This window comes from Apteryx mantelli, chromosome 1 (assembly GCF_036417845.1).
Source record: "Apteryx mantelli isolate bAptMan1 chromosome 1, bAptMan1.hap1, whole genome shotgun sequence".
Taxonomy (NCBI): domain Eukaryota; kingdom Metazoa; phylum Chordata; class Aves; order Apterygiformes; family Apterygidae; genus Apteryx; species Apteryx mantelli.
The window spans coordinates 74,516,513-74,538,645 of record NC_089978.1 but is presented as its reverse complement, the minus strand read 5'-3'; the positions used below and the strand labels follow the sequence as shown (position 1 = coordinate 74,538,645).

The 22,133-nt window shown below is 34.6% G+C and overlaps 1 protein-coding gene across 9 annotated transcripts in view; it reads right to left on the bottom strand.

Moving 5' to 3' along the window:
• Window positions 1-22,133, bottom strand: part of CCDC138 (coiled-coil domain containing 138) — a 41,057-nt gene that overhangs the window by 3,484 nt on the left and 15,440 nt on the right. For 4 of the 9 annotated variants that reach the window (XM_067295232.1, XM_067295245.1, XM_067295262.1 and 1 more), the window contains 6 exons: window positions 21,631-21,708; window positions 21,441-21,551; window positions 19,933-20,097; window positions 18,956-19,072; window positions 17,719-17,911; window positions 13,080-13,256 (listed from right to left, as the gene is read on the bottom strand). In XM_067295232.1, the coding sequence (XP_067151333.1) occupies window positions 13,080-13,256; window positions 17,719-17,911; window positions 18,956-19,072; window positions 19,933-20,097; window positions 21,441-21,551; window positions 21,631-21,708 (841 nt within the window). The remainder of the gene's footprint in view (window positions 1-13,079; window positions 13,257-17,718; window positions 17,912-18,955; window positions 19,073-19,932; window positions 20,098-21,440; window positions 21,552-21,630; window positions 21,709-22,133) is intronic. The other 5 variants (XM_067295239.1, XM_067295252.1, XM_067295267.1 and 2 more) reach the window with 5 other exon arrangements.

Here is a 22,133-nt window from a genome sequence, read left to right as displayed (position 1 = left end):
AGCAAGCAGAGAATCCTCAGATGAGCTCAGTTTGTGTCAATTTTAGCAATACATACTAATATATACTGAAGATCCAGTGCTCTTTATTGAGCAAGTGTTCTATATGACAGTTAGTACTTTAAAGTTATTAAAAACATACAGAAGTGTATTAAAGCTGGAAAAATCACTAACCTAGATTTCAGTTCTATTTATGGTGGTATTGCCCCATAGCAAGTCTAACTTGAAAAAAATTCATGAGAAGAAGCCACAAAACTACGAATGGACGCAGGCAGCAGCTTTCCTAGAAGCTGCAAATAAACAAAGAAGCTTAACAAGAACCGTCAGGAAGAAATGCCATCTTACAGTACTTCGTAACAAAACATTCGTATCACTTAAGAGTATTCAAAGTCAAAATTTCTAGAAATAGCAGCAAGAGATAACCTTCTCTTCTGTTATTACAAATTCTGTTATCATTTAGTAACTACAACTCTGTGGAATTCTTCCACAGTTTGCGTGAGTACCTGCAAATGACTGTATACTGCCAAGAAAATGAAACAGTCTGGTGAATATACACCGCTCCACTGATGAAGTAATAAAATCTATTTTAGCAACAAAAACCTGAACAGTATCTCGTCTACCAAACACATTTATCAGAAAGGTAAGAACAAAAAAGTGTAAACTTATAAGAACACTGACTTCGAGAAGTAAATGAAGAGAAAAGGTTTTTCCCTACTCTCTATTAAAACAACAAATGGCTTTAGAAACTTCTATGATTTAACACGACTTCTGACTCAGCTGAACACTGATTAACGAGAAAAAGAGGAGAATGCTCCCCACAGAGATCTGAACATAAGATTGCTGTGATGAAGACAGAGGTCCTACATTTTATTCCTATATCCCTTTATCCCTTAAATAGCCATAAGAAACCTTCAAATCCTTTCTGCAGAGGTAAACAAATACCACATTCAGCTGGCCAGGACATTTCTTTGCTGCCTTATTCGCAGTGGTCCCTTAAAAATATTTTATTAAAAAAAAAAAAGTATTCTCTAAACATATAGAATACATATATTCTAACTGTTCTTTGACTGTTAGGTTTCCAAAACAGCATATGAGACACACATTACTTTCTAAAACAGAAGAATTTTTACTATAAAACAGAAGAGCCAAAGTGGAAATAACTTGTTACATTTCACAAAGTTCAATTATGTGAAAGCAAACTGATAAAGATGCACACTTAAATGGATTTTTTTGGTATACTGTCTACAAATTCACTTAGGATAAGCTTTTGCAGGATATATTCTAAATCGCCAGAAAGTATAAAAAAAACAAGCATTATTTAAATGTATCTTAAATCTGACCAACTAAAAGAATGTAAATGCTTCACATTTTTTAAATATTTATTTTGGTGTTTCATACCTGCACAGATTTTATTACCTATTCTAGAAAAACTAAATCGTAATCTATCCTGTCAGGACTTTGGCACAATTAAAAAAATTGCAGCATATTGTAGTTGCATTCGCTTAGCTTGACCGGTAGACTGCCATTGAACAAGTGCAATTTAGCACTGTGGACAAAATTCATTGGAAATTTACTGTCAAAGTAATCTCCCTCTAACAGCATAAAATCTCACCAGCTATAGCTATCTAGAAAATTCTGGTTTATATCCTGAACTACTTCACCTCAAAAAACAAAGATTGTCCAGAATGACAATCCCAAGTTCATGCATTACAAATTAAGAATTACAGTTTTGCCTAGCTTCTATGAGAATCTGCCAGGAGAACGGAGAACACATGACAGCAGTGCAAGTGAGCGATGCAGCACTGTCTACTAGTGTGGAGAAGTTCACTAATGCTACGGACCACAGCAAAAACACTTAAAAGGAAACAGTACTCACACTTACGTGCTGCTGATAAACAATTGTCTACAATAAAGTCACCTATAAGATTTGAACAACTCGCTGAGTATATTTTTTCTCCTGTTTAACAACAGATACAGAGCCAGTTAAGAGCCAGTAAAGCACACTGGAGGCAGGGTAGGATTCCATTTAACTTTAAGGCACCTGAAGCATAGGTGTCTACATGGGTGACTCAGAGTCAAAGGAAACCAAGGAGCAATTCAGCTGATCACCTAGTACGTGCTGACCTCAGGATGATTTGGATTGCCCTTCAGACAGCTTCCTCGCATGTGCAAGATGTTCATGCAAATATGACACAGCACGAATGGAAGACCAGTGTCATTCTCAAATGGCAACTGATGGTCAGCCACGAAACCCCAGGGAATGCCAAACAACACCAGACACCTACTTCTGGGCACCTTAAGATCTCTACTCATTAAAATGGGTAGTTCAAAACATGACGGATAATGCAAGACAGCTACCTGCAGACATTTAAATTTAGCTGACTGAGCATGAAGCTGAATCCCACCTGCAGTGCTGTTTAACTACATCTTCATTCCTGCCTACTCAAACTTTGATCACAGTAGTTTCCAAACATTTGGGAAGTAATGTAAGACCAATTTATTAAAAGATCCAAAGACAGATAAGCGATGGAGGAAGTTGACCAAGACAAAAACGGCCACTGGGATAACGAGTAGATATCTGGATAGCTAAACATTTAACAAAATGCAGTAAGTTCACCACTAGTATTTATTCCCTAATTGTTTGATTCCAGTATCCTTATGGTGCACACATCAATTTTACACCTGATTCATCACAGTGTATGAGGATGAAAGACTGACTTTTCCATGAAAAAGAAACTTACACTCACTTCATTAAAGCCAAAACATTTTAAAAGACCAGGAAGAAGGTTATGTTTTCACAAAATATTTGGAAAAGTCATTTTGAAACTGCATTCAAAGCAAGAAAAGAATTGTATTAAAAAGGCTAAAAACTTTGCAGGACTACTTATGTGACAAAAGTCCCTTGGAGTGAACAGAAGCCTAGAAGGAACAGAAAAAGGACTGATCAGAAAAGAAAGAAAGAAAGAAACAAACAAAAAAAAGCAAAAGCTTTTTCAGCTACATAAGTAAAAACAGAACAAAAAAGAAGTGAAGACATTTGTCTTCAGCACAAGTAAGATGGTATAAAAGCTAATGATATTGTAATCTTTTGGGTGCACACTTATGCTAATTTGCTAGTTTTCAGGAGATCAATCTTGATAAAAGGGATGAAAAAGTTCCCCAAAGCCATAATTCCAAGAGTCCTTTAGTTAGGGACACCAGAACAGACCTCATGATTCTGAAAGAAATGTGACCTGAATTTTATGACAAGAAAAGTTAAAAAATTGCCCCCAACAAGTCAGGAAGTTACCCTCTGTGAAAAGAGAACAGCCAATGCAGTACATATAAATTTACATATAAATTCACAGACCACAAAAACTGCAATCTAAACAAATACATGCCCTTTAATAATACTTCAACGACATTTTCAGGAAATCAAAAGAAAATCAAGAAAATCAAAAATGAAATAAAGCATACTGTAGGTTTATCAAAGGTTGTGACAGAGTAGCCACATACTTTTATATGATAAATACTATCTAAATAAATGCTAAAGCAGTTCCAAATTGTCTAGACTTCAATACCATTTGATACAGCACCACATAGAATATCATCACATTGGAGAAGATGGGGGTTAGTAGAAGTGGAAAGTGCACAAGGAATTAGCTAAAAATGAAGAAAAGTATTTTGTCTTGCAAAGTGAACTTCTAATTCTTTTAAACACTTTTTTCCAATTGTGCTTATTTAGTATATTCATTAATGACTGCAGCAAAAAGATCCAGGAGTATACTAACTAAATTTAATGTCAGAACTGTCCATTTAGAAGACGACTGGTATAACATACATGAGAGACAATTACCTTACTTGCTAGAAAGCAGAAATGGAAAGGAAATACATCAAGAAACAATAAACATTTATCCTGGAAAATCACTGATTAGAAATGTCAGAGGATGAAAACTTCAGTGTTTTAACTGAACTCCGTATGCCTATGAGCAACCAACACAGTCTAGTCATTACAGTGTGATCCTAGTGATGCAGCAGATTGAGAAATTAACACTATTTTACAAATAACCTAGATAGCATTTTAAATTGAGCTATGCACTATTCTGGGTTACTTGTGTTCAAGAAACCAGAAAAAGCCTAATGAACTACCATGATCACTGGAGGAATCACAACTCTTTTGCAGAAGGCCACCTAAAGGAGCTTTGTTACAAAATTTTTTTCAGTCAAACTTCAACTGTCGTATTTCTCTTGATCCAATGCCTTCTTTCCTGTAATAAGCAGCTCAGGACTGAGCACAATTTTTCAAACATGACAACAAATTCAAATAAACATCTTTACATAATCAAATCTCACTTGGGATGACGTGTAATTTTGCCACACCACATTACAATTAAGCATATAAAAAGTCTGAACTCTGACAATGCACAGATGTTACTCAAGACTGCACAAATTGTACTATCTACATACAAAAAAACCCAAAAAACCCACATTAGCCTCCCTTATAAAATTAGATTAACCACAGTATTGTTCTCAGTTCTCCTTGAAAGTTTGAGAAAAGTTTGCCAGTAAGTACAGTAGTTCTGCTACTGTCAAATACAAAGTGTGTATTAAAAAAAGATCTGTTTTCTCTAACTGAATTGTACCTAATTGCTTGAAATTAAGCTATTTTATGGAAAGGTATATGTAAATTATTTACACAAAAATGCAAGTTTAGTAAATAACAGTAAAGATGATCCTTCTTTAATAAGCTTTATTGTTCTAAAGAATTCATAAAAATGGATAGGAAAGGAATGCATATATCCAATTCACAATATAAACTGCTCCTTTATACATCAAATACTTTTTAAAAAAAGTTAGCATTCACATCTGCCTTCAAATGGGTATGCTGCTCATAAAGCACAGTATTATCCTGAATGAACAACGAAGCTTTACTTAAAAAATAGCTACTTGGCTCTAAATAAATTTTTAAGAGTCTGCTTTATTTCTGATTTTGGAGGGAGGATCTAAAATTCAAAATGGTTAAGGCATTACACACTTGTTACCAGAACAAGAAGAAAATAATTACCAGATTTTTTTTTTCTTATTAGAGAGAAGGCTACTATGACTTCAGTAGAACTTAATGAGCTTACTCCTTTTACTGCATTCATATTTAAATACTGTGACCATCTATTTCATCAAAAGCATTCAAACTAAGCCTGCAATGAACTGACAAAAGTATCTGCAAACTCTTGGTGCAACTATTTGTTTTCAACTTTTGAAAACTGCCTGTAATACACAGGCCTAACATTATCACAGGCTGCATTTAACAGAGCTAAAGATACTTACCTGTGGTTAAAAGATTAAAATAAAACAGATATTAACCCGGTATAATTATTCATTGTTTTCAGAAGAATGAATAAAAAATTACCAAGGTAAGACAGGGTAAAAGAGGAAGGATTTCCTTTTAAACAGGCTGTATTTCAATGTTTATCCCACATAAGCTATAAATCATTCCTCCTGCTTTAGCTTCAAACACTGTTCCTCAGGATAATATCACAGCAGCCTTTCACATAGGCTGTGGGGGGAACCCTCCCTTCGTATGGTACCTACAGAATGAAGATTTTTACCCTTTCCATACTGCAGAATAACCTCACTTGAAAAGCTTCAATCCTACAAGTGGTTACCAGTAAAAACAATATGCTCAACAATGCAGTTAAAATTTAATCTGTTTAAGAAGATAGGCATTTTTACTTCATACCTTCATTATCTGTAGTCTTTAAAAAAATCTCAAAATGCTCAGACAAAAGTGAAAAACAAAAGGAGCAATTATTTACACAAAAAGAGAAAAATATTCACCAGCATCAACAATTTATTTGACAGATTCTGCACATCCATCCTTTTTAGAGGTATCTGTTCTAGCATTCGTTATGGATGCACACCAATTCGAAGGATGAGCAGAAGATACACTGGGAGTGTGCATGTAGGCAGTCCACATTAAAAAAAAAATCTGTTTACAGATAAATAATAACAATAGCTTATTATAGAGACAATCTTTATATCTCCACTGACTTGACTAGCTTCCCTATGAAACGAGTAAATCTGGATACAGACTTGCTTATATACATAACTGGAATATTCTCTTGAAAAAAAATCAAAAGTAAGGTTTAGTGAATGTGTAAATAAAACTTGCTGTTACAGTCCTAAAAAATCTGTCACATTAATATGGTTAAGAAATTGTACTTAAGCCCTATCATAATACGCCTTAATTTACAGTAAGCGTAGCAGAGACTCATTTACAGATCTTTTTTTCAATATGCAGTCTCATCTCCATTTTTGAATAAGAATACACTAATGCAAACCGGTCTCTTGGTAAACAAGAAATAAAGAAGTAACTGTAACTTCTCTACTGTGTCAAAGCCAGTAAGTAAGCAAAGACCAGTGCTTTGGGAATGTCTAACATGCGAGTAAGTTTTGATTTCCATGAATGAACATAAGGTAGAGGAAGGAGGACCTACCAATCTACATGACAGAAGTCAGCTATTACTGTAGGAGAAATATAAGATATATGCGGTCTTTGGGTAGACCTATAAAATGTGAGGCTGAAATAGGCAGTTCTCTATTAAAAGCAGTTTGCGGATCAAGCAAGAATCAGACTATGGTTAAAAAATTGGTATTTTTGATAGGTGACTATAAGCTCACTACACCCTTTATAGCCCTTTTAACTGATTCACAGGTTAAAAAAAAAACCAATAACCTGCGTGAAAAGACAGGAACAAGAACATTTAACAAGATAGTATATGACAAGTATTCAACTACAGGGTGATTTAATACTAATGGATGTCATGTTCTTCATCATCCCCAGAACAAATTTTCTTGCTGAGGTCATGTTACTTATTACTAGATTGTTTCCAAAATATGTTGCATGTCTAGCATACAGGAATTTCTCTTGAACTACAACTACAGGCCTAGAAACACAATCTGCTGAGAAAATACATTTGTACTCATACAGAAAGAACTTCAGGGTACAAAGCAGCCCTGGAAGCCACTGGTGTAACGCTATAATAATCTGAATGATTAAAAGTAACTATTATTTTAATTATTAAACATTAATTTTAATAGTAGTTTAAATGGGAAATGGTAAGAACTATGTTAAAGAATAAATATAAGCTATTTAACTAAATTGAAACAAATTGATATTTAGCAGTTAATACATTTTACTTGCAAAATTTCAAAGGAGGTCAGAGCACTGAATTTTGGAAATCTATCTCCGAGCACATTCAGCCAGAATTTATCAAGATACTAAATGTACTTTTTTTTGACAATATTCTCAGAGGCTTTATTTCAGTTTATTCAATTGTGCATTTGTCTTTATACTTGCAAAACCTTCACACATTCCTCAAAGTTAGTAGTGGAGGATTGAAAACTGAAGGCTCTCTTGTGACGATGCCTTGTGCAAATGCTCTTACAACACTCACATGCCTCAACAAGAGTTCTTCAAAGCTGCCTAACAATAAACTGTCCCTCTGTAATCAGACATTTTGCTAGCTTCCTTCTATCTTCAGACAGCTTCATTGTTAACAGATGGAACTAAAACCCAAACATCATAGCTTGGCAGTCTGCTACATCAGTGCCTAGAGTAGGAAACCAAACCTTCAAAAACCTCAGGTACCTTCAAAAAAGCTTTCTTGCCTGTTGAATGAAGAGGAATGTATCTGGTCCCTCTTTATTCTTTGGAAAACAAGAAAGATGTCTTTGTAGACCAGGAGTGTGTGATCATGTTGAATAGTTTCAAAGACCAAAGAAGGATCAAGCTGAATGTTATAGCATTTATTAGATGACTCTTGCAAAGCAAGAACATCATTCTAAGAGACTGAAGCACTTGCTGCCTTGATTCTGCTTTTATTGGGCTATCTTTGCAGCATGGAAAGATGGGCACCCTTCAGAAAATGAAGATGGTCTGAAATCCTGGTGGTGGGTGTGGAGAACCGAATAAGAGATTGAAAAGGACAAATCTGAACTAGTACTCATCCCATCTGACTGTGAAATAAAGACAGCACTGATAAGAAAGCTACAGTAAAAATACAGCTAAAATAGCCACTTAGTTAAGTTCATATATACCAGCCATTGGAAATGCACACCAATCTATTCACTGTTATTAACATTTTTAGACAAATATGAACAGAATGTTTTAAGAGAAAAAGGATAAAATATTCTGATTGAGCTGACTTTCTACTTTCAGGTTCATAGCAAGCTGTTAATTCTCCCAACCATGCAACTTAGAAGCAACCTATCGCTTCCACTGAAGACAGAAGACTACATCCATCCTTCAACTTAGACCACTCAGAAAGCTCATCCAAAGGTTGACAATTACTCCACCACACAAACAACATGAGATAAAAACATAACTTGAAATTAAAAAAATAACTTGAAATTATATTATTTACCCTAACAATTACTTACAGCTGAATTTCAGCTACCTATCAAGTTTCTAGTATAGGCTAAATGAAGAAGGTATTTGCTAAAAGAGAGCAAATGACCAGGTAAGATGTCATTCGGTTGCACAGTTTCTTTCCTCAAATACAATAACAGTAAAGAAGTGAACAAAATCCACAGAAGTATTGGAGGAAAGCAAAAGCAAAATTATAGATTATAACAGGATAAAAGTAAGCTGAAACAGAAGTTCTCTTGATACAAAGCAAACTCTCTGAAATTTCTAAATGACTGACATCTAGCAACTCCTTTTACCTCCTGAGGAGCTAGCTGAAATTAACCTTAAATGTTTTTTTTTTTTCAGCACCATGTCACCAAACACCTCAAACGTCAGGCTTTGTTCTCACTATGAATGTTTTTGTATATTACAGGAATGGTAATCAGCGTAAAATTTAAGCCTCCTCCTTAGGCTTTAGCATTTTTGGCAAAAGAAGTGAGACAACAAGATTGGCAAATATATATTCTGTATGCCTGACACAGTATTATAGTTCTAAGAATGTTAATTGGAACAAAACAGATTATTTTTGGCTGGCACAATACTTCAGAATTACACAATGACATGAAAACTCACTGGGAACTATCTGTGCAGGTGGATTACTAGCAAGTTCTGAATGCCTAAAATATAATGTAATATAGTCTGGGGACAAGCATACAAATTTGAGATCTCATACTGATAAACAGAATACACATGACCTGTAACTTTTAAAGAAATAATGTGCGATTTTGACTGCACTCTAGACTAGAATGTGGGCTCTGGTACTTTGTATGCTATGACGATGGATCTAAGTTTCAGGAAACATACAAATAAGCTTCCCAAGAGACTCTTTCCTTGTTTCTTTACAGAATTCCTGTGGTTAAGATCACTGTCTTTCTATGGCCTAGCTGGATAGATACACTGGTTTTATCCACTCTTGTGCTGACTACAAGTTAACTCACACAAATTGTTCATGAAGCTGTGGACCTCAGGCATGTTTTTATCTATAGTTTTAAATGAGCTTAGAGCTGGTTTATGAGATCTACTAATCTGGCATCATTCTTGTGGAATGTGGTAAGCTCTCGCTAATGTGGAATCAAAGATTAAAGTGCAAAACCTGATCCCAGTAGTGACTGAAAATGTTCCAGTCTGGAATATGAAGTAATACAAAGAGATGAACAAAAAAAAGCATCTTGAAGGCTGAGAGCCTATCTTGTGGATCTAATGAGGAAACGATGCCAAACAGTGTTACCAGTAAGAATGCAAATGGACAGACCTGCTGACACACAGAGGTTCAAAGTAAGCTGGTATTTCCCTTTTATCTCTGGAATAGGAATAAAATGTCTAATCCCTGAATACTGAGGATACATTTTCTGCTCTTCTGTCATCTAAATTAACATTGATGTGTTGCTTCATCAGTATCTTGTCACAAAGGTGTGGATGGGAAAGGTAACTCAAGAATAGAAATTCACTAAAACTACCTATAATGCTCATTACTCATACTCTCTTGCAATCACTAGACCTGGTGATTCCAAGTCAGGCTTCCTGAAAGAAAGTCTGTTCCTAGAAGCTGGGGAGGGTCATTTGTGTGGCAACCTATGCTTCTTGCTTTGTAGCTCACACAGCTGAGTTAAGCCGTGCAAAAAAGTGTCATCTGCTTCTTCCTTCAGACTGGAATGGATAAGTTCATTGAAAACAAAGGGGAGTTCCAAATTCTTAATGAGCAGAGAATTTCATTAGTCTTTGAGCTGAAGGGGTAGTAATCTTTAAATGGTAGTAATCTTCAGTTTTAACTCCAACTCTGATAGTTATTTTCATCAGCAACAGTTGTAAGGGCATGGAGGTGCCCGTATATCCAAAAGCATGTATGGGCACATTGCACACAAGAAGGCATGATACATAGACATTTTGGCCATCATCTGCCTCTCATCATACAGATTTTACTTCTTCCCACCACTCTGTGGGAGTCTTTAATAAAATAAGTTGTCCATTTATGAAAAGTTAGCCTTACCTCGACAGAAGCACACGGTAAGAGTCAACACACATTTAGCGAATGACAGAGAAGATCTATGCCAAACAAATTCTGATTTACTTTTTCTTTTTTATTAGACTTATTTTAAGCAATCCTTTTTGTTTTATTCTTTCCCAAATATTAGCTATGAGAAGCCAAACTAGTTTTGGGTGCAAAGAAAGCCCTGGAAAGAAATATGGCATCTCTAAAGTACCAAAAAATGATGCTACAGATGTATCGTCACGCAATTCCTTGTTAAAGGTTATGCCAAGCCTACCAGGCACAGAATAGTGCAGAACATTCAACACACTATTTGGCTTTCTGGCCACAATTTCCAGGAGTAATCAAGGAATCTCAGCATTTTCAGGTTTTGAAGTGCCATGAAGCCATATTCTGGATCGTCTTCTGATCTAGCAAGATCAGCTGCTCTCTCAGGGAAGGACAACTAACTTACTGTAGAATTAATGATTCCTTCATCTCGGCTTCTTGATTCTTCCCTTTCTTGAAAAAAAAAAAAAAAAAAAAAAAAAGATCTAACAGAAAAAGGCACCTATCAGGACAGCACAAAATGCTGCATATGAATATATAACCTGAGCTGGTCAGGACTGATGAACACAGAATAATGAATTGGCAGAAACAGGAAAAAATTACTGCAGGATGTCAGACCTCTACCATTTCCTATTGAAACACTGCTGTCAGGACTCCTTCCCATATTTTTTATTTGAAACTCCTGAACAAAAATGGAGACAGAGTACATGACAAGTCTGTATCCCAGTAAAGATGCAGAGCAATAAGAATATTAATTTCAATTTGCCATTGAGATCTTGCACCCAGATAAAAAACAGATGATACCAATGTTTCAGCTTTTGCATTCAATGTCATATTTTCAGTAACTGATTGCTTTCTTAGCACTGTTGATGTTGTATGAATTAGCAAGGCAAATTTAGATATTGGACCCTCTGTACCAGATATACTGTGGATGACAAAAGGAATGATAAAAAGTTCCTATGAAGCTGAAAATGTAAGTATCAAAAAATGTCAATCAATGGGTTTTAAGCAGTACTACAGACAGGCTTGTTATGAATTCTATCAAAGAACAGAAATATCCATCTTGGATCAGTAGGTGCTTTCTTGTTATGCAGCTTAAGTAATATTCCTTGATAAATGAGGTATATCTAGGTCTCACTGGAAGATGAGGAAGAGAATTTCTTACAGAGAAGAGAATCTACAAGAAGGACTTAGATAGGCCTGAACTATAGAGAACCATTAGCATGCACTGCTTGGTATAACAAAAGATATGTACCGCTATAAAGAGGGATAGTATGCAAAATTTTGCATACTTTATTCACATCTGAGTCATATATTTCAGTCCAGATGATCAAAATTTGCACCTGTAAAAATATTTTTTAATTCATTTTTGTGTAGTTATGAAAAAAGAATATCCAGGGGAAAAAAAATTGACATTTTTTAAAACTTAATTTCTAATCACTTCACCTCTAAACAAAAATGCTAGAATAGTCATATACAGATTGAGAAAAAATATTCCAGCGAGTTGAAAGTCTAGGATTACTTATCTTAGGGGGAAAAAAATGGAAGCATAGACTTCTATTGATAAGAAATTGGCTTTTCTGGCAAATTCCATATTTTAGTATATAGCTTGCTCCTTCATGTTTAAGACTGCATACCAACATAGGTTTAAGAGAGCATAAATTCCTGCTTTAAGCTAACAGAGATAGCCCTCTGAATATAAATAATTTAGTATAAGAATATACTAACTGCATAGTCAGGCAAAGAGGCTAGAAGGTAGAATGAAACTTTTGTTAAACTTTTCTGCCATTTATCTCAGTACAAAATGGCTTGTAATTCAATGCTGTTCCATCCCAGGACAAACATACTTCTATTTTTGCCACTACAATATATGGCAACAGAATAACATCCCCTCTTCTCTAAGTCAGTGAGTGATTTTTATTGAAAAAAGTCATAAGGTTTATTCAACATGGCACTGGAATGTACCTATTAGGTTATCATGTACAATCAGGTTATCACCTAATTCTTAGCCTTTAATCACTTGAGAAAGCACCTTGACCTTTTAAAGGGCCAGAGAAGAATCCAGTGAAACACAACCATTTCCTATAGAAAAGATGTTTCCTATTATTAGAGTATGAAAAATGACTAGGGATGAGCTGCTCACTCAAATTAGAAAAAGAATTTCATAAAAACCTTTTTATTTTTTCTTATCTCCATCTGCTGGCAAGTTTTACATGAAATGACTGTTCTAGCAAAGCCTGACTTCAAAGAAAAGTATTCACTGGCAAAAACCAGCAAGGTAAAACAGGGGAATAAACTGTAGTCAAAACAAACAACAACAAGAAAAACAACAACAAAAATCACACCAGTAAATCAGGAAGCAAGCAGGACAAAATATAAAACATGGATGCTGAGAAGGAAAAGAAAAGACAAGTAACTGACAGACAATTCAGAAATACATTTTACATTTTTAGTGCATTTGCCTGACAGAAATGAATGCTAATATTAGACCTGATTATCTGTACAGAGGAATCATGTTATTGTTCATTTGGTACTTACGCTTACCTCACCTGTTTTCGTCATAGTATTATAGCTTTATTTTTAAAAATTACCCAAATTTACCAGATTCCATGGTCATCTGAAGTAATCCATCAAGAGCACTGGAAAGCAGACCTCTACTGGATATTTTAAAGTGACTTAATATGACAGGCACACATTGGTACTCCAAAAATAAAGACTTTCCTTCATCTGTCTTCAAGTCTATGCAAAGGGAATCAAACGCCTGAGCCAGGTAATCTGCTGAAAGATATCGGAAGGTGGGCAAAAAAAATTTATAATCACAATTCTACTAAACAATACATGAATAGCTATTCTGAGAGTTAGTGCTGCAGATATATATTAGAAAAACAACAAAAAGCTAAATGGCTGAAGATATTAATTTGACTTTTATTTAATAACATCCTCTGCCTGTATTTGTTCCTTAACAAATTTGTTGTGTTTTAACTCAAAAGAGCAGACAAAAAAGCTGACTACAATCCATATGTCGAAGAAAAACATACTGACAAAAAAAAAAAAAAAAAAAAAGGAGCCTGTCTAGTGTTTTACATAAAAGAGAGAAGAAATTACAAATTGATGTCATTTGAGATCGTGTTGATTTTGCCATCTGGAAAACCTCTAACAAAGGAGTAAAGGTCTGGATGACAGCAACTACTCACATTCCTTTTCATAAAAATCTGTAGTTTATGTTCCAGTGCATACATTTTATGTACTCATCCATTTTAAAGTGTACTAAATTATACAAATAATTTAGATTAAATGAACCTGATTTTCTTAATTTCCCAATTTCAAATCTTTCTCAGCAGCTAGGAATAACATTGATCAGTTGAAGTGCAAAAAGTTAAATATAAGCAAACAATTTATCCAGTAACAAAAGTTTAATTACAGTGCCACCTGCTGGATACTGAAATGTAGAAAGAAAACAGAAGATACATATTTAAGCCAAATGTGCTACTTTGAGTAGGTCATTAGTGCCATTTTGTCAGTAATTAAAATTCATACATAGTATTTTTTATGTATGTTTAACATAAGATAGTATTTTCCCTTTTATACAAGCTAGCAGTAAAAAGCAATCATGAGAAGCTAAACTAATCTGTTCTAAACACCAGCTTTCATCTGCTTAGGGTAGGCCTCTGCAGTGACTATCTTTTGTATTGCAATTATTTTTGCATTAATTTTAGCAAGTCCTTCTAGAAATGTGAATCTCAGTTGAAAAGTAATTATTATGCTTCAACAAAATATATTGAATGAAATTGTTCCCTCCAGTAGCTCAAATGCTATATTTGTTCATTAATGGTGTCAGGGTGGTCTTCAAGAATGTTTAAATCCTCTATTTACTGTAAGTATTCACAATATAAATATAGCACAGGTCAATTAAGCACAAATACACACTAATGTGCTTATCCACTTAATCCAGAGGGATCACTTCCAGGAACGGGAATGTTGTTCAATATCAAGGGAATTTAAATCTTTGGCATCCCTGGTTAACGCCAATCAGGCTGCCAAAGATGACAGCAGCTTTGTTATATGGATCTATGCTTCCCAGGAACTGGCCCAAAACGTAAAAAGATTGAGGAAAAAAAAAAAAAAACATGTAAAAGACTGACTAAAAAATAAATAAAATAAAAATCAGATGCCAGCAGAAACTGTCATTATGGCATGGTTTTGCAAGGTTAGCCTGCAAATGAACATCTCTAGAACTCCTCTCCATCTCTTCATGTTACCTGCCAAGAGAATGCAGACTCTCCCATTTTCAAAGACGTTTTAAAATACTGAGAGTACAAAAATACAATCACCAAATAACTGCAGCTGGAGGTCATCTGGTCCAACCCCCTGTCCAATGAAGGGCCATCTTTATCAGCTTGCTCATAGTCATAATCACACCACACAGGCAAAAATGATTGTGTTTTGATGTTACCAAAATGATTTTTATTTTAAAAATGTCTTCAAAAAAGGAAGAATAAGGGGCTTGTAACACAAAGATTTGGAAATGGGTTATAGAAATATTCACTTTTAAGCTAGCCTTGTAGACCTCATTCTTACATAAAATCCCTGTTACACAGCACCAAGGTACTGTAAGTGGCTGCAGGTAGACAACAATCACCTCTATACCTGTTATGAACAGCAAGTTATTAGTTTTCCTCCTGCCTTCCATATAAAGGATATAAACACCTTTTGTTTCTGTTTTCCCTGAAGGGAGAAAAGGCCCTCCCTGAAGGCAGCAGCTAACAAATCAGCTGAAAGAAGTTATTCTATTCTGAGATGTGTTTTCCACATTTTTCTCACACCCTGTCCAGACACAACCTGATTCTTGTTAACTCGTGGTATTTTGAAACTTTTGCCTTCTCTCTCAAACCCAAGGGGCAGGGAAGACCCAACTTCCCCTATTTCTTTGCCAACTATGTAGGCTGTAAGTAGAGAATTCTATTTCACATGACTATTATACATCCCTTCTAATGAGAAGGATGGGAGGATCCTGGGAACAATATAGAGGGAGAAAAAAGAAAAAAGCAGCACACTGGAAAGAGTCACTCATCCTGCAGTTTATTTTATCCAAGCCCACCCGCCAACACAAATATTCTGTTTGGTTAATGAATGGCAGAAGTGTGAACTGAAAATGATGTACCTGTTCCAGATACAATAATCCCCTAACAGGCAGTGGAGGCTGTTTGGACTATACTGTTTAAGAGGCTATTTGACTTTTTTTTGTTTGTTTGTTTGTTTTTTTAAGAAATAAATACACAGAAAATGAAGTCTTCATACAGTCAGAAGCTCAACTGGATAATCAGAGAGCGTTACAGAGCATTCCATCCCCCACAAGCAAACCCATTAAATAATGCATGTTCCTAAACAATAATAATCTTACATAAGTTTGTCGCATGTGCGACTCCAACTCACTTGGGGTAACATGAAGTTTAGATATAAAACTTACAGATGAATGCAATGATTTGAGGATGATCTAGGACAGGAACTTACAGCAATACTTTTAGGCTTTCCTGCCTTTGTGAAAACTGTACTGAAAGCTCTACTTCCTAACATAACAGGTAATGGAGCAAGATATTTAGGGTTCAGAGGGGACCCATCAACTCTGCTGCTCTCATGCTGACGGATTCTTATTGCATTGGCAAACAAGATTGCTTTATGGCAATCAATCAGTCTATTATTGAATTAAAACAGTACTGTCAAACGAGAAAGCTAATGGCAGGAGTCCAAATAAGACATTCTTTTGGACCACTCATCAAATCTGCAGATTTCTGATTTAAGAATCTTTAAGCACAATTCAGAACAAGTATTACTGCTGTAGTATTCAAAGAAGTCATATTTAAATTAGAAATAGATAAGAACCTGTTTAAGTTACCAAAGTTAATCTGTAACTTAATTTTAAAAATATCACTATAAATCAAATCAATTGAAGGTTTGCTTCCCTGGAATCTGACAGAAAAGTGTCTGAGTTTGTGCATCTTCTCGGAGTATTCAACACTCACAGTTCATTAGAAATAGCCTGTTTTTGTCATGCCTTTGAGGTAAGTGCTTTTAGTCTTTTCAGACTATTTCTGTTTTCAAAGAAGGCCCTGCTGAGATGATCTGCCACAGCATCCTGGAAACTCTGCACAGTGGAACAACTATCATGATCTTAAGTAGAAGTCACTATTTTCAGAGCTGTATTATCTCTTGACAAGAGTAGCTATGACCTTATTTGCCTTTGCCTGTTAATATCATATATTGCTATACTATATCAGCATAGGAATTTTAAAAGATTTTGGAAGAAAAGACCACTTTTCTTTCTAGACAAGTGGTTTTGAACTCTAAAGTATTTTTATGTAAACAAGAACATTGGTGCCTTTGCTATTGAGTCTATTTAACCAAGTGAAAACCAAATGAACAATCACTTCAAGAAACAGCAATTTCATAGAGTAGCATTTTTCAGTGTTGGCAATATTGGATGGGGAGCCATTCACAGTGATGCACTAGATAGGAAAATAGGGGAGACAGTAAATTGGTAAGTGCTGGAGTATGAGTTGCATGCTAAACTTACACTCAGGGTCTAAGCAATTTCAAGACACGCTATCACAATTCAATCCAATTAACAATTTAATCCATTACAGAAGTTGCTTTCTATCTCTATCTACCCATAAAGATACATCAGAAGTGTATACGGACATCAGATTTATCTATAAAGATAGATGTATCATTTATACCTAGCTATATCAGAAAAGCAATATTGAAGACTCCGCAGCTGATCAACTTTTCAAGGGATAAATAACCTACTAGCTTAAAAAAGACAGAGGAGTCCTAGAACCATGTGAAATTTGCTACTTATTTATTTCAACTTATAAAAGAGCAACTAGCTGCACCACTCTATGCAGTAAAGATCCTGGAGATCCAATCACTCCTATAGTGATAATTTGACAGGATTACCAATGTATCTTTTCCCTTTCTTCAGAAATGTTGATCCCTCTGATAACAAGAATTCATATTAAAGTGATCATACACATTACAACATGAAATTAGTAATAGCAAGGCTCATATTTGTTCCAGCATATTTTGCTTCATAAGGTGGTAAAACTTGAATTAAACACCCTTTACAAATAAAGCATATCAGACACTACAGTACAATTGAACTGATGAACCCTGGATATTTGTTTTTTGTCCAGGCACAGGATTGAAAGTGAAGGGGGGTGGGGGAAGTGAAATCAAAACTTACCTTGTGTCACTGTCTTGAGTACAACTAAAGTTGACAGAAATCTCAGAGGCATAAAGGAACTCTTAAAGAAAGCTGCTGATTTTGATTTACTCTCACTAGACTGTTCAGAAGAACTACGCGGGTTTCCCTTACTTGCTACGCCTTTGAAAACTTCTTCACCCAGTCTCCTCATCGTTGATGTCATTGCTGCATGCTGTTACAAACAATGCATTCATTTAGTGTAAACATTTAAACACATGAAATCTATGTCTACTATGTACAGAATATGTTCTGCCAGGGATTAAATTAAATGCTTTGACCCTATATCACAATAAAATTCTGTGTAGAAGATACTACTTTGCGTTCCAAAAGCAGTCCAACAGCATTAGCACAGGGCTTTATCAACACACACTGCACAGCAAGACCAGTTAGCAAGGGCGCCTGATGTGCTGACATTACCTAAGTTTCCTCCGGTTCTAGAACAAACTGAGTTTCAGTCATCCCCACCTACTACATTATACTCCATTTTGTGGGGATACTGAAAGTTATGTACTATAAAAGCATTTACAGAATCAAGGTCTAAATACAAACTCCAAGAATACTGTACAGGCAAGGTCCTATTAGATTTTTCATTATAAACTACACAGAAACATTACTTCAGAATGAAACTTAATATGCATGTTTAAAATAGTTTCTTATAAGCACTGAAACAATTTACTATTCTATTGCATTTTAACTCAAGATATTTACAAGTTTTCCCAATTTTTGCCAGAGCTATTGACAGTGCTATACAATACCGACTGTGTCCTTATACTGTGGCTACTCTTTTTTCTTTATTATCCTACTAAATATTTCCTTATATTGTAGCAGTCTAGTCAAAAGAAAAATAAGGAATGTCTTGTGGTTAAGCCACTAAGCAGAGAACAAAGAAGTCAGAATTCCATTTCTCCTTTGCCATGTACTCTCCATTAATTTGAGCAAGTCTCATTCATAAAACAGACCTAAAAATACTAGTTCACAAGTTTTGTAAAGATATATGTAAAAATACCATTTCTGAGATGCTTAGGTACAACAGAGATCACCTACGTACGTAAAAATCGGCCATGTATCTGTGGTAAAGAATATGAACTTATACTCTGCAAAGACAGAAAGATATGTATCTTCTAAAAACATCCATTTTTCAAATATATTAAAAATACAACATACAGGAGTATCTTCTTATTAAAATAAGATATTTTAAGAGGACTACTTGTTTTACCTGCATACCAGTGTCTAGCTGTCTTATAGACCAGTAAATAAATTTAATCACAGGCATGTGTAGTTTAGGATTCACAAATGGCATCCACTGGAGTTGCTCAGCAACTACAGGCAAAAGCTGAAAAACATATAAGAGTAAAAGTACATGCAGTGTATAAAATTACTCTGCAAACTAACTAAATTAACTATGAGTTAATAAAAATAAATTAAAAAAAAAAAAAACACCCAAACCCACTGTTTTTCTTGGAGGATAACATATTGCAAATGCAAACACCCACTGAGCAAAACTCATCCAGGTAACAGAATTATACATATAAACAGATTTTAAATTATATAGAGGTTTACATGCAAAAGTGGAGATATTTTCTACAAGCTCAGCCTCAGTATATGCAATCCCAATGGATGTCTAATATAATGAAAAAAATTAACTGAAAAAGTAGATTTCCTGAACGCCTCATTGATTTTCAAATGTTGGTATCTCCAGAAAGAAGATAATAAGGGTTAAATATAGCATTAATATTACTTTTTATAAGTCACTTATTGAATCTTTCAATATAGGTATTAAAGTATTTTAAATTAGACATGCACACTTCCTTAGGAAAAAAAGGAATTATGTAAAACATTACAGAAAAAATACAAGATATTATCGGCTGACAAAAGTGACTTGAAATAAAAGACAGGCTGAAACTTTCCAGCTGAGACTGAGCACTACACTTACTTTTCCTAAAAATGATCCATATATATGTATACAGATACACACATATATACACACACACACATATATTTTTAATATGAATGACAAATAATCTATTATATCTCATTGCTGGAATTAACACTGATTTATTAACTATGCTTTTTTTTCTTTTTTTAAACTGTATTATCCAAAGCATGTATAAAACAGGCAGACATGTTATACTCAAGGTTTTTTAAAAAACAAAACACCACAGAAACCCAAGCAAACAATCCAAATTCCTTTACCTTCCTACACTTTTCCTGGGCGTAAGTTTTTTTGGAGTTCTGGGTAAATAGAAGTTTATGACTGTCCTCTCTTTCTTCTTGTATTTTTATTTTGCTAAGATGCTGGTCTGAGATCCAATCCATAAGAACAGTTAAAAGCTCATAAACTTGCAAATTCAGTGGTATCTGTAATAAAACCACAACATTATATACATCAGCTTCCAAGTTTTTGATTTTCTAAACCCAACTATTTTCCATGGTAATAGGCTGAAATATGTAAGAGTACACTAATTCTGAAACATTATGCACAATTTGAAGGAGGATGAGTACATGCCTGATAAAATCTGGGAGTTATTTGCAATGGTTTCTGGGTACAAAAATGCATGCATACTTTATTTTTATTTCCAGATGCACTACCTTCATTGCTTAATTTCATACAACCCACTGTTATTACAATTTAACTGAGTAACTAACATTAAAAAAAAAAAAGTAAGACCTCATGAAATTGTCTTTCTATCCCTTTAATGTGACTGCACTGAAATACACTATGAAAGATATCCAAAGATAACTAAAGACAGGCTGCATGAACAGTTCTCTGAAGACTTTTAAGGTTTTCTTGTACCTAACTTTATAGAATAGTTTTCCTTTTCACTCAGAACTCATGATACTCTTTTTATTTCACTTGTAATCAAAGTACATTAAAATGTATGTAAACATGCTGTTTACATGATATTTGCATTGTTGGCTTTGTAAAGACACCATCCTCTTAAGGCATCTGATGTAGATTAATTAAGTAGGATAGTGTAAATACCTCTCTTTCTCATTTCACTGTTTAGTCTCTGGCTGGAAAAAAATCATTACCAGTATGGAAGTGTTGGCAGAGTACTACCAGAGGACTTGCTACTAAATGGAACAACACAGAGAGATAAAGTATTTTGTTAAGTGATATAACATGATGTTTCAAAGAACAGGTAATCATTTTGCAACTATGTATGAACACTGTGTTTAGTCTCTTTCCCCCATTAAAGACCATTTCTCCAAAAAAAAACAAAAAAAACCAACAGCAGTATAATCAACTCTGGCTTAAAAAATTAAAATTCTTTACCTGACATCTCTGACTACTTATCTTTTTCAGCTGAGTTATTCATAAGAATAGTGCTCACACTGTAGTAGTAAGCAGAATGCATTAAGATTTGCTCTGACACAGCAAAATAAACCAGTTTCAGCATAAGCAGGACATAATTTTAAGAGACAGATAATGAAAGATAAGGTGAGAAGAGGAAAATATACAATATAAATAAACAATACACAAATATATAACATAAAATCCAACAGATGTTATTAGCTGATCAAACTTAATTCTTCCAGGCAACTGTGTTTGCTCCCAATATAAACTGTATCTTTCATTATTGTAACCAATTCACTCAGCGTAAACTTAGAAGTTACATTTTCTAATTTCTAGCAGGTATAAAGAATGTTCCAAGGTAAAATGTCTTTAGAATGGATCTTCCACCTTGCCCAATTCTTACCTTAGCAATTTTTGATGCTACTGTCTCTTTTTCCTGCTTGACAGGTTTACTTTGTTGCACCACTTGACATATATCCTTAGACTTCTGTACTGTTAAAAATTCATGCTTCCTCTACAACAAAACATAACAGTGAATTATACTTCACTTGTTTCCTATAAAGGAAGCAGGTACCTGTAAGAACAAACCTTACTTGTAGATTCTCTAAACGAGCTTGTACTTTCCTTGCTTGACCTTCCAACTTCTTGTTCAACTCACTCACATCACTTAACTGAAAGAATCAGAAAATAATGTCAAATATCTGTAGATTCAAAACTTACTTCTTTACTTAATCATCACCCTAAAATAACTGAATGCTGTTGCTGAGCGGCTGAATAATTTAAAGTTCAAGTTTCTTCTTCTGAGTATGGACAGTTATAAGAACAAAATCATTATCCACTTCCTCAAAAAATAAGTTCTTTGTTGGCCTGCAGCTTATCCTTCCAGTTTTTCTGGGAAGAATAAGCACTATAAATGCCTGTTTAAATATACAGGCACTACACATTTATTGACATATAATTACTTTTTCATGAAGAAGTGACATAAAGACGGAACAAAAATTTCAAGAATGGTCTATAATCAGCCTTGGAAAGGGGAAGGTTGAAACTTTCCTTCTCTGCAGAATAAAAAAATTGGACTGACCACATCACAAAAACT